General features: G+C 38.7%; 1 protein-coding gene across 1 annotated transcript in view; it reads right to left on the bottom strand.

Annotated features, from left to right (window-relative positions):
• The window catches only part of LOC140235151 (C-Jun-amino-terminal kinase-interacting protein 4-like), a 104955-nt gene that overhangs the window by 18974 nt on the left and 70186 nt on the right, over positions 1 to 15795 (bottom strand). The window contains exons 9-16 of the mRNA XM_072315187.1: positions 12766 to 12823; positions 11795 to 11947; positions 10282 to 10455; positions 9410 to 9469; positions 7233 to 7424; positions 6624 to 6891; positions 1204 to 1368; positions 457 to 634 (exon numbers count right to left, since the gene is read on the bottom strand). Of these exons, the coding sequence (XP_072171288.1) occupies positions 457 to 634; positions 1204 to 1368; positions 6624 to 6891; positions 7233 to 7424; positions 9410 to 9469; positions 10282 to 10455; positions 11795 to 11947; positions 12766 to 12823 (1248 nt within the window). The remainder of the gene's footprint in view (positions 1 to 456; positions 635 to 1203; positions 1369 to 6623; positions 6892 to 7232; positions 7425 to 9409; positions 9470 to 10281; positions 10456 to 11794; positions 11948 to 12765; positions 12824 to 15795) is intronic.

The following is a 15795-nucleotide window of genomic DNA, read 5'->3' as shown; positions in this document are numbered from 1 at the left end:
TTAGACCTACCAAAACATAACTCAGTCCTGTAAGTTGTCGGGACTTTGGACAGTGTGTGCAGTGTTATGGAGTTTTTCTGTGCCAACCTACACTCAAAGCACAAATACGGTTAATACCAAATAATTTGCACATAGTTTCTAGAAATTAGCTCAATATGTGCGATGCTTATCAAAAAAGATTGCCAATATGAAAGAGGTACAGGTACTTCAAGAGAGTAAGAGACAGAGAGGAAAGAGATAAGGAGAGATATATACAACATACAGGGAGAGAGAAAGAAAGAGATAAGGAGAGATATGTACAATATAGGGAGAGAGAGCGAAAGAGAGGAGAGAGACATATACAACATACAGAGTGAGGGAGAGAAAGAGAGATGGAGATATATTTATATATACAACATACAGAGAGAGAGAGAGAGTGAGAGAAAGAGAGAGGAGAGAGAGATAACCGTCTCTCACCTGGCACGGAGGCGATGCAGAGGACGTAGGATGTGCTGACAGGGAACATGTCCAGGATGCTCTGGGGCTGGTTGGCATCGATCACAGTCACCTTGGTGGTGCTCTGGTTGCTGGTGCAGATCCAGACCAGGGAGGAGAGTCGGTTCTTTCTCTGCTTGTCCAGCTCCTTTTGCTGTTTCTGTGTCATTAGGTGGAGGCGAGGAGGGATGAAGGTAGCAAGAAGAAATGATGATGAGAAAACAAAGAAAAACAGTAGAAATAGAAAACCTTATAACTCTATGGTTTACTAGTATGCTTTCCAGCGTAGTAGATGAAGAAGCCATCAAACAAGAAAATAAAACTGAAGGCTTAATTCCCTGACCACATGATAAGAACTTGAATGATGCTTGAGTTTATGAACAGAATGTCTCACTCTCTGTTTAATTAAAGTCTACATGTATATATCTCCCCAAACTAGATGCATCATACATTCTACCAAATTCTGAAAATGTTTACAAACTCTTTAAAGATGAGCATCTGTTTTCAAACATCTATGCATATGATGACGATCCACAGCGTTTGTATAGCGCCATATATCTGTTGTAGAAATGTTCAAAGGCACAGACTCCTCCAAGAAAGTTAGCAATTGAACACCTGGTGAAAAATGTGAGTCATGAGTGAGACTTCGAAGTGATCCAGTTTGTCAATTTCATGGAGAAAAGATGGGAGGGACTTCCACAGAGGAACCAAGAATATAAGAATACTTACTGTGATTTCTTCGTCTAGTCTATCAAGCTCAGACCCCTCCTTGCTACTCCTGTTGGAGACCTCTGCATCGGGGTCAGGGCTGGAGTAGAAGACGCTGGCTCCGATGATGGAGCCCCCGTCCCTGGTCCTTCCTCCGTTGAGGTCTACTCCGGCAGCACACCAGATCTGTCAAAAAGAAACGGGAAGGACAGATACAGATTGCCATTCAGGACACATCAGTGGTTTTTTCTTCATCTCTTTTTTAATATTGAGGCTGTAAGTACTTGCAAAGTGGAGGAAAACACCTGCGGTTTGTAAGGGGTCATAATTGATGTCAGCTTGTATCAAGACTACACAGACATCAGTATATTATTATGAGTTATGAGTTCTAACCTGTCCTTCGGCATCTCAGTGGATAGTAAGAATTTGTTCACTTTGACTGATGAACAGCTTGAATGGTGCATACATGTATGATGCAAGCTGACAATGGCTATTTTAGTTGCTACATGTATGGGTTACCAGGGGGGTCCCTGAGGTTACTAAGAACCATGATATACATAGAAAGATATACATACAAAGATTCACCACACGCGCAGCACTAATATACCAAGGTATCTCCATCCATATGCCACAGAATGATTAGAATTATCCAAAAGATATCATGTTGGAATAAATTGCAGTGGAAAGGAGAGAGATTAATGCGTAACTTTATTGTCAAGAAGGGATAAAGAACAATTTACGCTTGAATAATGGGACAATCCAACAGTGTAGTCCCATCTATGCATATCTGTGGGATTACTTTGTTTGTAGCTCAGAAAAATGATATGCATTACAAAGCTTTTATATCAACATCGAGTGGCAAGTGATCTGGGGAATTCACTGTAGGTATGGTGTCCTCAGAGCTCTGTAGGTGAGGTTAAATATCTCATGGGCTCGTAAGCTATGCTGCAAGTTAACATTGTGGTGAAGAGATGTGTTTTTGGCTGATTGACAAGGTTCGCATAAAATTTTTTGCTAATTCCTGTGGAAAAATGCACCTTTTGTTACAATGTCAGCAAACATGGTAACACTGTGAAGTAAATATTATTCTGTATACATTGTTTAGAGTAACCGCACACCCATGGAATGAAAATGAAACACATCTATGGTGACTAGTTAGTACATTACGGTGTAGCTACTAATCATACCAACAAAAAAAAAAAAAAAAAGAAGAGGAAAAAATGTACTTTAGAAATTTGATGACAAATTTCTGATTTAATGGTAACTATCAAAAAAAGAAAAGAAATAAAAACAACATTTGAATATTTTCCTCCTTGCATAACTGTTTTCCAAGAGTTTTCAGGTTTTAACCCTAACTAGGCCGGGCTATTTAGGTAGATGATAGAGCCGGAGGGCCTCCCAGGCCCCCCTCCAGATCTCGGCCATCGACCGCGCAATCGGCGACTTGTTTTTGAAAAATTTCTCCTTAAAGGCTGCCTCCATGCCTTCCAGAAAACTGTTACAAATGAATTGATGTCTCTAAAGTACTATCTTCAAAGAACTACCGGTAATTGTATATTATGTTTTATAGAGATGTTTATTATGACATGCTACTAAGCATATATAATCAAGGAAGATTTCCAAAAACATGGTACACAAAACTAATTTGGTTGATATATCATGAATATATTTCTGACTTTTATGAGTTTTTTGGTTTTTGACAGTAATCTTTGATATAAATGTCAAAACATTTGACTGACAGCACAACCTCACTGAATGTCTGAGTCTGACTGCAGTCCAGATTCTGCTGATTTGACTGACACACTGGTACAATATAGTCTACCAGTATAAGGATATGTGATATAGTCCTTGTACAAAGTTATATCCTCATGTTGGTTTTAATGATATAAATACACAAAGGATATATGACATTTAAAAAGATACTTCCTATTTGCAGCCTTCAATTAGCATGTATGAGTATGAAAATCACTGCTGGGATTCATTTTATGGATCAAGATGTGTATAGTTCAAAATAATTTGGAAATGTGGTAATGCATACAAGGGCAAAATCTCCTACATGATTCACAAGCTTTTTAGTGTTGCTTTTAGCTGTGTCTTTAGTAAAAATGAGTTACAATCATGAGATGGTAAGAATTTAGTAGAGTTTTCCAACAATGATACAGTGGATTAGCAGTGTGAGAAGTTAAATGAAGTGAAAAACAAACCCCAAAAGCACCACATCCTACTAGGGTACTGCCAGAGTGGACCGACCCGGAGACAAATGCTATCATCCCTCACATGACATAAATTCTAGAGCAGAACTTGCCGTGTGACTACTTTAAGAGCAACCTTTAGCACCGCTGAGTTAGCATCAAAACAAAATTGCACTGGATACAGAGCTAGACCCGAGAATTCTAAACAATATACACATATCATATACCAGGTATTGTAAGTGACTGTGCATCACAAAACCAACAAAAAAAAATTGAATGACTCGATTTTATGTGAGGACTCAAAGAACAGGTCACAACAGTCAATTTCTGTTTGGTCTTTTTACATTTTGTGAAAGAGCATTTCTTCATTCATATGATTCTTGAATTTGGGATCATGAAATAAATGAAAAATTGCTTTCTTCTCGAATAGTGTGATTTGGTATGTCCTAGAGGTCCCTTTTTATTTCTGAGAAACCCTTTACACAATCTTCACTTCTAACTCCAGTAAGTTTTAAAAAGATGATGCTATTGCATTGGAAATTGGTTATCAGTCATGAAAAGAATGTAACTGATGAGTGCGCAAATTTTCAGTTTAATCTGATAATCCATTCTTTGTAGTTGCCAAGGAGTTTGATTGCAGTAACCACTTAAAATATATCCTACACTTTTGGAAGGCCTCTTTTATTAGTATTTTCCTGTTCTCATCACTTTTCCAGAGGGTGTACTTTCTTTGCATTATTCAGATGGGTTGTAGTATTACACACACAACAAAACTAGTAAACCTGAAAATGACAAGGGTTGAGGGATAGCGTAATGATGTGATTATAGCAAAACGCTTTTGGGGTGACAAGACCTTGTATCTCAAAATATGTCAAATGTTCAGGAGATTGAAAAAACTTGGCAGTCAAAGTACTATTTAACAAAGCGGAGTGCCTTTACTTTCTCATGCTGTGGTGGCTTCATTTTGGGGTAACATGGCCAGGATTTGGACAGGACATCATTTATCTGATTACTGACAATTAATCCAAGAAAGTGATTTTCACTAAAATCTGAGATACAAGGTCTTGTCACTCCAGCAACGGAAGAGTAAATCTTAACATAACCAAAGTACTTCTCTTTCACTCAAAGCCTACATCCTACGTAACTTGGTTTTGGTAACGTGTTCATCCACATCAAACATGTTTTGTAATAGATCACCTCGATACATATGACAACGCATTTTTCATTTGAATGGATAAAATGTGTATGTTAACATGTCGAGTAAAGAAATGAGGAAGCTATTGAATGAGAGCAGTGTGAAAGCTGATGTTTACTGTTATTCTTGTTTGTTTTTTGGCCAAGAAACAGTGCTTGTTTTCCCCTTTTTAAAGATCAAGTTAGGGGTGCGCCTTGCATACAACATTTTATGGATGATGGGTGATTGTATTATGCAGGTTGTTTCTCATCAAGATCATCGTAATACATTGTCGTTGTTTCCACAGTGTTTACACAAGTTCCCTCACTACTTGCACATACACATGTAGCGTGATAGACCCAAGAAAAAACTTTCTAAAGACAATTATTACAACATCTGCAATGTGTGGAAGCATGTAGTGATTATGAGGGCACACAGAGCAACACACCACAGCCGAGAGGGTGGGAGAAAGTGTGTGGGAGAGCGTTGGAGAGTGGTGAGCATCGCTTCTAAGGCAAGTAATGGGAAGAGAAATCATCCGTCTTCAGTTCATACTCACACTTTTCATGGTGTTTTCATACTGCTTCTTGATATTTGTGAAGTGGAAAGAGGGAGTGTTTTGTTACATTTCAAGCATTGAGCATTAGTCAATGCGAAACCATCAGTTTTGTTTTGTAAATAACTGGATTTTCCCAATTTTATGAAGATGTCATGAATTAAACCTAGATGTATAACCCCATCTCTCTATTAAAAAAAAAAAAAAAAAATCAATATAGCACTAAATTACTTGATTTTCAGTGATTGCTGGTGTTGTTGGTTTGTGATACATGAAAGTGAATTCCTGACAAGATCATCTCCGACCCTGACAGTTTGACCCCGATTACTGGCCATCACTTTTCAGATCTATTATCTGGACATTGACTAGCAAATGGTCACGGTTGTCTTTGCCCTACTATCTATAAGTACACCACAAAGATGTGCTTATGAATACAAAGAAATGAGAAATTTGGGAAATATATGTCGATCACTACTGATATGATGTGTATTTATATCAATCAAAATACTGTTGCCAAAAGGAACAAAGACCAAGAGGAAGGTGTATTTCCACTCACATTCCATTTAACTTCCAGGTTATTTGGACTATCAAACATGCAAATATCACATAAATCATAAGCATGAATAGTCAAATAACAATGCCTTATGCAAACCCCAATGTAACTTCTTATGTTAAAATGAAGAAAATGTAAATATAAGACATACATGATGTGACTTTATCATAGAATGAGAGAGGTACGATGGTCTCGCACAAATTACAACACTTTAAAAGGCTGGAAAAGGCGAGGAAAAATGGAGCACCAAACCAAATCACAGCAGCACTTACTACATTTACACCACTGAAACTAGGGCACCAAGGCATCAGAAATTTTCCCCATTCCGTTAGCGCCATAGTTTTCATGCTCCCACCTGACATCCTCAAGTGGAAACTGCCCACACCGATACCCACTGGCGCTTTTTTTTTAACCCAAATGTGATAAAATGCTAGCTCAACTGGAAACTTGCTGCATCATTAGTATTGAATATATGTACACTGGTATGGCACCGTTCCTACCACAATAATTTCTCCTATCTGAGCTCATTTAGCAAACTCTATCAAATATTTGGATGGGCTGCGAAACTTACATTTCGATAAATGAAATCTCCCTCAATCTACCTTAATCATGGCAGACGGCTTTCAAAGTAGCATTACTGGATTTTTTTTTTTTTTTTTATTTCACCGTGGCTATATCGTTACCAAAGACTTACAGAAAAAAGATATCAAGAAAAAGGTGTATGATTTCATGTATATTAAACAGAATATGACAATATCATATTAAACAGAATATGACAATATCATACAGACTTACTGGAACATCATCAGTTGAGAAGCAAGCTACAGAAAGGCCTTGTAAACTCAGTAGACTTTAAAGAAGGTGAAATGGTTCTCCACTGACAAAATGAAGACATTTCTTTCTTTTAATTGTTGAAATACTGCCCCTCCCCCCCCCCTCCCAAAAGACAAAGCAAACATGACATACCTTTGTGCCCGGTTCTTTCTCCAGAAGAGGTCTGCAGAAGACTGGTACGGGCACTCCCACCAGGCCACGCCCGGTTCCACTCGTGCTGGCCCCGGTGCCACCGCTGCCCTCAGCCTGGCCTTGGTTGGAGGCGGGGCTTCTGGAAGGGGAGGGGTGCTTGGCCGGTAGGCTCCACCCATAGGCCTGGACACGCCCATCATCCTTTCGGACATGGGCCTTCACCTTCTTGTACTGTTCCCGCTTGTCCTTCATTCGCTGACTCCCTTCGCTGTCAAGACAGTTAGAGAGAATTCTTTCAGAAATAACACTGTTGTTGAGAATACTTTAATACTTGCGTAAGTACTGTAAAAGCTTTTTATTTTCACAAGGGTTTAATTTTTGCAAATTTTGTGAAACACTGTTGGGCTGCAAATTTAACAAGATGCAAAAAATATCATGAACATGATAGCCTTGGTGACAAAGCCCAAAAACAACATCTCGCAAAAATGTCTGTGACCTCCTCATTCGCAAAAATATCTGCATGCTATAATCACTCCTTTTAAAGTAGAACATCTATCTTTTCATTCTGGATCAAAGCATTCAATGCTCACTGGAGACAAATCCACATACCCATCTTCAAGGAAGTCAAATGCTTTGGTCTTGTTGTCTAGCGAGGCAATCGTCTGGGTGCGCTGCTTGTTGTTCGGCGCCACATTACCGGTAGGGGCATTGTACCTCACGTTGGCAGTGGGGTAGTTCCTCCGGGGAGGTGTGGCCACTGCTGAAGACGACGTGGACGAACTGGTGAAGAGGTTGCTGAAGCTGTGCCAGAAAATAGGAAATAAGGTGCAAATTACATTTAAGCCAGTGATCCTCTTCCCTCCAGATCGCGCACGCGATAGAACATGATTAGTGATCGCATGCTGAAATGTACTGTGAAAAGAGCAATAACATTCTGCAATAGTGCCACCTGTAGGCATTTGTTAATCATTTTCTTCTTCCTTTTTTTTTTTCTCGCAACATTGAGCTAGGATACCAGACTGCTCTGATCTGCTTACTTATGTGGCGTTGACTGGGCAAGTTGCACAAAGCTCTTGAAGCATACTAAGCACAGTTGTACGCCCGATTTTTTTTTTCAATTATGGTGGTGAAGCATCCGGACTGCGATGATATTTTTCCTTTTCACACAAAATTTTATCGGCATATTGTTCTCTTACACATCTAGATTTATGATTTTCACATTCCCTGTTTCTAACCATGAGAAATCAGGTTTGTCCATCAAATACCTGTGACATCTTCAAGAGACAAACTAGTATGCTGGTGTGGGTTATATTAAAGGGAACACAAACCCAAAGAGCAATGTGGATTGAGTGAAAGCAGCAACATTAGTAGAACACATCAGTGAAAGTTTGAGAAAAATCGGACAATCGATGCAAAAATTATGAATTTTTAAAGTTTTGGTGTTGGAACCGCTGAATGAGGAGACTACTAGAGGTTATGACGTATGAGTGGACAACAATATAAAGAAAATATAAAGAAAATTCCACAAAAATTAATTTGTCATGAAAATTACAAATTCCATCAACTTGATACTGACATATGTTAAGGGTAGCAATTACTCCCCCTGCTTTCTGAAAGTGGTTTGTCAAGTGTTCTTTCATAATGCTAGAAAAGTGAATTTTGGTTGAATTTTCCTTATATTTCTTTGTATTGTTGTCCATTATAAAATAGGTTCAAGAATGTAGCCAATTGGAAGCGCTGAAATGAGTCACGTGTGCGTGCATTAATTTCTTAGTAAATGCACTAAGAAGAGTCTCTCTTCCACCTCCCTGGCCTGACGTACGTCACAATGTTTACACTAGCAGTGCGCACTCAATCAGTTGTTACAAGTGTGTCACGCGCTACTATACGCGCTGTCAATCCTGTAAACAACTTCTAGTTCGGGCCGCGGGCTGCCACAACAGCCGGCGGCCTTTCTTGTGCATAACACGTGGCGTACGTATACTCTTATACGTACGTACAGTACTTATGTGCGGGATTTCCGAGTGCGACGTGCGTAAATGTTTGGGACGAACATCTTCGGACATCTTGACTTTTGAGCGAGTGCTACATGTAGCTGACTGGTATTGACCCACAAAGGTACGTGAATAATGCTGTTAGTTTTCGACCCATTTTATAAAACAAATGATGCACAGGATTATTTCGTGGCGTTAGTGAAGGTGCGGCACGCTCGAGAGTATTGACAACGGTTGCAAACATGCACTCGGCTGCGCCTCGTGCATGTCGCACCATTGTCAATACTCTCGAGCGCGCCGCACCTTCACTAACACACTCTATCCTGTGCATCATTTGTATACTAATACGTTATAACCTCTAGTAGTCTCCTCCTCCAGCGGTTCCAACACCAAAACTTTAAAAATTCATAACTTTTGCACTGATTGTCCGATTTTCCTCAAACTTTCACTGATATGTTCTGCTAATGTTGCTGCTTTCACTGAATCCACATTGCTCTTTGGGTTTGCATTCCCTTTAAAGCTGTTGAGTACATCTCTATCAAATGCAGACAGTAAACCAAACTAGAGGATCCCACCAGCAACTTGGGGAAACTGACAGACAAATGACGAAAGAAATGTTCTGCATGCCGCAACTATCAATACCAAAGCTTGATCTCAAGAACTGAAATCTCACCAACCCCTCTCAAATGTGTGCCCAAATCAAAGCCAGTTCTATAATGCCGGCACCAATGTAACTAACGGTCACTGTTCTGTCATAAGATGAAAAAGAAAGATCTTTGAATCATTACGTACAACTTCCATATCGATGACTTGTTCTTCTTCCCCTCAAATGACGGATGCTCCCTTGATGCCCTGTAGACACAGAAGAGAGGAAGAGAATCAATGGTTAGAGAGACGGAAAAGATAATATCTGCATTCTGCTAATTCTACCTCCTCTGATTTTTAGTGGAGTACATTTTGTAACAGTTAAATTCCAAATGCATGAACAAATTACAAACTGATTTTTCTAACTTTCATTTACAAATTTCTAATTGGTGTACAGCTTTTTAGAGAGGGAAAAACAAAACAATCCCTTCTGAAATTGCAGCTCGTAACCTGGCCTCCTGCTTCTAGGACTTGCTATGATACAACTTTTTGTATCACAAACTACCATGGCAACAGTCCTCATATGTTCATACCTCCTTGTTGTTACAATCATCATCATTATGACGTGATCTTTACTATTTCAGTCATCATCATCATCATCATCATCACCATTATAATGTCATCATCATCGCCATCATCGCTATCGTCACCATCAACTATCTTTTGTTATTGATATTACCAGCATCATCATTACAACTTCATCATTGTCATCACCATAATCATCATCATCACCATCATCACCATCACCATCATCATCATCATCATTATTATCATCATCATCATCACCATCTTTTGTTACTGATATTACCAGCATCATCATTACAATTTTATCATTGTCATCACCATAATCATCATCATCATCACCATCATCATCATTACCATCATCATCATCATCATCATCACCATCATCATCATCATCATCATCACCATCATCACCATCATCATCATCATCATTACCATCATCACCATCATCATCATCACCATCATCACCATCATTATCTTCTTTGTGCCTCCCTGACCTGATCATCTCGGTCCACCTGACCGCCTCCTGGAGCTCCATCAGCCTTTCCTTGTACTGGTTCCTCTCCATTAGGACCCGGGCCATCTCCACCCGGGTGAACCTCTTCCGCTGCGCCATGGGGACGCCCTCCTCGTCGTCGATTTCCCGCATCTTCTCGTTCTCCTCCCTCGCCCTTGAGCAAAGTGAAGATGAGGAGGCAGAGTGAGTCTCCATTAATCTTTGCATGCTGGTTACTGAATTCAACAAATTCAACAATTGCAGTGTCCTGTAGTACTGTCAGTTTTAAAGACAATCCAGAAAGGCATTTATGGTGGAAAATCTTCATATTCAACTTGCCTCCAAAATCCATTATCAATGTTGTGTATAACAAGGTGAGAATAAAATTCTTTACTTTACAATATCTCCTTTTTGGCATCTGTGCATCAGATCCTCTGAATGTCAAAGGTCATATGAAGCTCATCAATTCCTCTTCTTGTTTCTCCTCATGGATGAAACTTTCCACAATATTTCCACCATAATATATCTATCTATCTGATTAGAAAACCACAGGTAAAAAGGAAGAAGTGATAAAGACAATTTTTGTGCTGCTGCAATCCTTCAAAAAATTTTGATATAAATAAATATTACTTGCAAACCGAAAAAGAGACAATTTCATGAGTGATGATGCAAATCTAGATACTGAGAATCCATCACTGTTCTGAAGCTAAATATCAATTGAAAACAAAATAATGTACATCCACAGTGAGGTCGGACACAAGCATTAAACAAAATGGCCTTTCTAATTACAGTAAATAGCAATGGGAAAACTTGCAATGTTTTACACTATTTGCCCTCATTACTCTGAAAACTCGCAATGTTAGCTTCAACTAAAAAAAAAATTGTGAAATTTTTGGAGAACTGCGCATGCCCAGTTTATCCAACGCGTGCTAAAGATGGAGCTGATGCAAAGGTCACATGAACAAATTTGCGACTTTTTTGCTGTATGCATTCTCAATATACAAAACACTGCACAAAGTTAAAGACTTCACACTCTGACTTGGGAGTTTTTAATCAAAGTTTCCAGTAAGATTTGGTACAGTTGCTAGGCAACTTTCATCCAAACTTGGCAAAGTTTCCTAATTTGCAAGTTTTCAAGCCCAATGAGAACGGGCCCATTTTCTAGTAAAATTTGGTACAGTTGCTTAGCAACTTTCATCCTAACTTGGCAAAGCTTTCTAACTCGGTAAGTTTTCAAGCCCAATGAGAATGGACTAGTTTCTAGTAAAATTTGGTACAGTTGCTTGGCAACTTCCATCCTATAAACTTGGTGAGTTTTCGAGCCAAATGAGAATGGGCTAGTTTCTAGTAAAATTTGGTACAGTTGCTTGGTAACTTTCATCCTAACTTGGTGAGCTTTCAAGCCCAATGAGAATGGGCTAGTTTCTAGTAAAATTTGGTACAGTTGCTACGCAACTTCCAAATTCACTTGGCAAGTTTTCAAGCCCAATGAAAATGGTCCTATGGAGGCCTACTTCTTCAGCTCCTCCTCCAGGTCGGCGATGCGGGTGTTGAGGCGGCTCTTGCCGTTGTTGATGGTGACGATCTCCTGCTTCAACATCTCCGTCTCTGACGTCAGCTCGTCCACCTGGGCGATCAGGTCATCCTTCACCACGTTCAGCGCATTCCTGGCGGACGGACAGAGCACAAAACAAAATGAAAATGCACGACAGTGCTGAAAGTCCCGGGCCCATTTCATAAAAGATGTTAGGAGAGCAACTCTTGCTGGAATGGCAACTTCCCGTAGCAACAACCAATCAGGAAGCTGGATTCTTGTCGTTACCATGACAATTGCCATTCCAGCAAGAGTTGCTATCATATCAACTTTTTAATGAAATGGGGCCCTGGTATATATCACACCAACAGATGCTGAGCTGCTTTGTTGTTGTTGTTGTTCTTTTCCAAATTTGAGTGTCATGGCAAGTTCAGATAAATTTGATTATTTCTATCACTACGGTTTGCTTCAGGTCTTCTAATTTCTGAACTGTTTTAGTCCAGTGTGTTCTGGAAATAGGTAGTCTCTGCAAGTAAAAAGAGGAATAGTGGTCCTGAATATCATAAATATCAATTAATCAGTATTCTAATGCAATAGAAGAAAGCATTGAAATATACAAGAAATCAATATTTTTCGACATGCGCAAGATGTACTTTGAGATGTATTTTTCTTTTCAAAGACTTAACTGAAACAAGTGAGAAAATGTCATCTTAAGCGTATCTTTCAAACTTTATCGCGTAGCTTGCAAACTAATCATCCAGACCAAACACACCTGAAGAAATCTTGGCATGTCTCAGTATCATAGTGGTGAAGAAAGTGACATCATACTATGGCATTCCATGTATTCCAAAAATTTAACACTGTGCATGTCTCTCAAGATTACACCACTATATCAGGGAGCATGTCTTGATGATAACCTATCCTTCAATCGAAGTTTGTAGATTGACTTACTTTGTCTGTCTGAGTTCTGCATTCTCCATCAGTATATTCTCCACTTCCTTGCCCATTCCTAAAAAAATACAAAGAAAATGGAACAAACGATCCAAGAAGACAGAGATTATAAAATTGTACAATAATTCCACTGATTGAATAATAAAAAAGTGTACTTTACATCTTATGCGTGGAGGTGCAGTTGCTTGATCTCTTTGATCTCAATCAAAGTAGTATGAAATTTTGGCCTGACCACATTAACTCCATTGGAATCTAGCATGTCTTCACTGTGAGGTACATTGAGGACAGCATATGAACATATGCAGAATACACATTTTGTCAGAGAATGCCATACACTCAAGTCAAGATACTATCATGTCAGAAAAACATAGAATATAGATAAACAATATACAAGATAGACAGCTTAATATATCTGAGTGACTACATTAAAACCAAACAGGCGAAAGATATCCATGTTTGACAAATACAGGTCCTTAAAAAGAGTGCACATACATACAGAACTAACTAACTTTGTACCATGCATGCAAAAAGACATCTACGCACATCAGTATACACTTTGACACAGGGCATAACAATTTTCCCCCACTTTCCCACATGAGTATTTGGGCAAGCTTCCTAGACATTTTGAAAGCAAGAACCCATTTGTTTTACTTGCCCTCTGCTGAGTTTAAGTTGCCTGGGCAAACAGGCCTGTGGGTTTACAGCACCCTGAGATGTAAAGTCATATCATACAAATAACACGTCAGTGAGAGCATCAGTAAGAATTACGTACCCACACAAGGTACCTACAGAACAGTTTAACATGCCCGAAGTGATAGCTGAGGGTGTTTGGACTGTTTCAAAAGTACCGAGTGTGGGTAATTATACTAATGCCCAAACAAACAAATATGTATTATGTATTTCATAAAATAATGCAAGAGATCCTTGAAGTCAAAAGAATTCCAAACATGATGAACATGCTAAATTAAACTGAAGTTAAGCTGAATTAAATAATGAAGTTTCGCCTGGTCACCACTGCGATGTGACGTGCTACTGACCAGTCATTATACTTTAGGATTTTGACTGGTCATAAGCAAAATTACATGTTAGGAAAAATAAGTGCCTGGTTAGGTGTACCTGCTAAACCAATTATTTGATTGGGATCTGCTTCATCATTTTGTTAAACATGTTAAGCCATTGGGAAAGCTGTTCACAATGATACAGCTGTAGGCTTAGACACTAAACCAAACAATTCCCATTATACACTGGCGCCTTCAGAAACTTTGCGTAAAACAGACAACGCCTAAGCAGCTGAAAAGTCCTTTGCCTGTGTGTATGTGTATGTGGGTGTGTGCATACGTGTGCACATCTGTGTTTATCAGGGTAAAGTGTTGGTATGAAAGTCTTGGGCCCTGTTTCATTACAGAGAATTGTGCAATTGTATTGTAAGATCCCGTGGCTACAGTTATAATGGCAACAGCTTGAATACTCACATATGATTGGCTATTTCCTTACTACTGCTACCAATGTCATTGCAATTATTGCTGCTCATAGTAAAGTGCAAACCTCTTAAAGGTAGGGGATACCTTTTACAGACCTCCCAAAATGCAGCAAAACATTAAATATGAACCTCAGGGGACTTGTTTAGGCCACTGCTGAGAAATTTGGAAGTCAACAGTTATCTACAATTTGAATAATGCACAAAACTGAACTACTCAGTAGTTCTGTGTGTCAGCCACATTTAAGCCTTTTTGTTGCAGTCTTCTGTGTGTTTTTTTTTTTTTATCTATAAACACAAATCTAAAAGTATAAGAGCTGATGTAATAACATATAGAGTGTGTGGCAAGAATGTATATAGAAATGTTAGTAAGTTTTGATGAACTTTCTTCACAAAATATACATGATGGACACACATGCAGTGCATGGGTCTGCAAAGGTAGCCTAGTAATGTACTGGAATTTACGGTGAGCCCCGAAAAAAATTCAATTCAAAATCTAACGGTCAATAAAAATGTACTAAATGTTACCTTCCACTTTCAATACTTCATGGGAGTTTCTAAAATGATACTCTCTTCAACATACCACTGTATTTACACAACTCTTCATTTAAGGCATGCAAATGGGATTTCCTACCTTTAATACAGACCCAATGATTATGCAGCCACTGCTTAATTCACAGGACCACATTGATGGTAACAGGTCAGTTTAGAACTCGTCCATTAATACCAGAAATTTATTCTAAGTTCTGAAAACTGTGTGTAAAGATGTTATTTTGCGTCTACAGTGTGGAAGCAATGCATACTGCACAAAAGGACAGTGGGGTGTGAAAATTCACAAAAATCTCCCCATCACAAAACATTTCATATTGACGGTAATGCTAATCTAAGCATGCAACAAATAAACACAAAGCCATTTATTCACATTTCTACATCGCTACAAGCACAAGGCACAAGTCCACTGATTTTCTATGCAAAATACACTAATGATGTATTTTTCTTTGTAAAAGAAAATCATTCAATCATTCCTAATGGAAGCAACAACGCAGTTGATAAATGCTGCCAGTAGGGAGATGTTTAGAATACATACATTTAGAGCAAAGGAGCAGCCAGCATACAAGTTATGGTTTGTGGAAGATTTGGCCGGATTAGGGTGGAATGTCTGTGATTGCGATTAACATTATCAGTTCTTTTTCTTTCTTTGAAATCAAACAAGACTAAAATGCTAATGATGTGGTTATGTAATCATAAGAAAGACAAAAAAAAAATCAGTTTTTACAGCATTTACTGAGAGAAAAAATTCAAAAAGGAACAAATGGGTTGACACTTAATAGTGTATGATTTCTGCCCTGAAATCTAATTACTGTTTATGCTCAAAAGCATACAGCTGTAGTCTGCAAAATTCAGCTTGAATAGATTAAAAAAAAAGACCAAAATTTTGACATGTACTATGTGAAAAGAACTGACATGGAGACAATGACATGAGTAAATGCTATACATAGGACAGCAAAGAAGTTGTTCAAACATCAGCTGAGTAAATACTTCATCCATCAATA

Source organism: Diadema setosum, chromosome 11, assembly GCF_964275005.1.
Source record: "Diadema setosum chromosome 11, eeDiaSeto1, whole genome shotgun sequence".
Classification (NCBI taxonomy): Eukaryota; Metazoa; Echinodermata; class Echinoidea; order Diadematoida; family Diadematidae; genus Diadema; species Diadema setosum.
The sequence above is the reverse complement of the archived record's forward strand: the minus strand, read 5'-3'. Positions and strand labels throughout refer to the sequence as shown.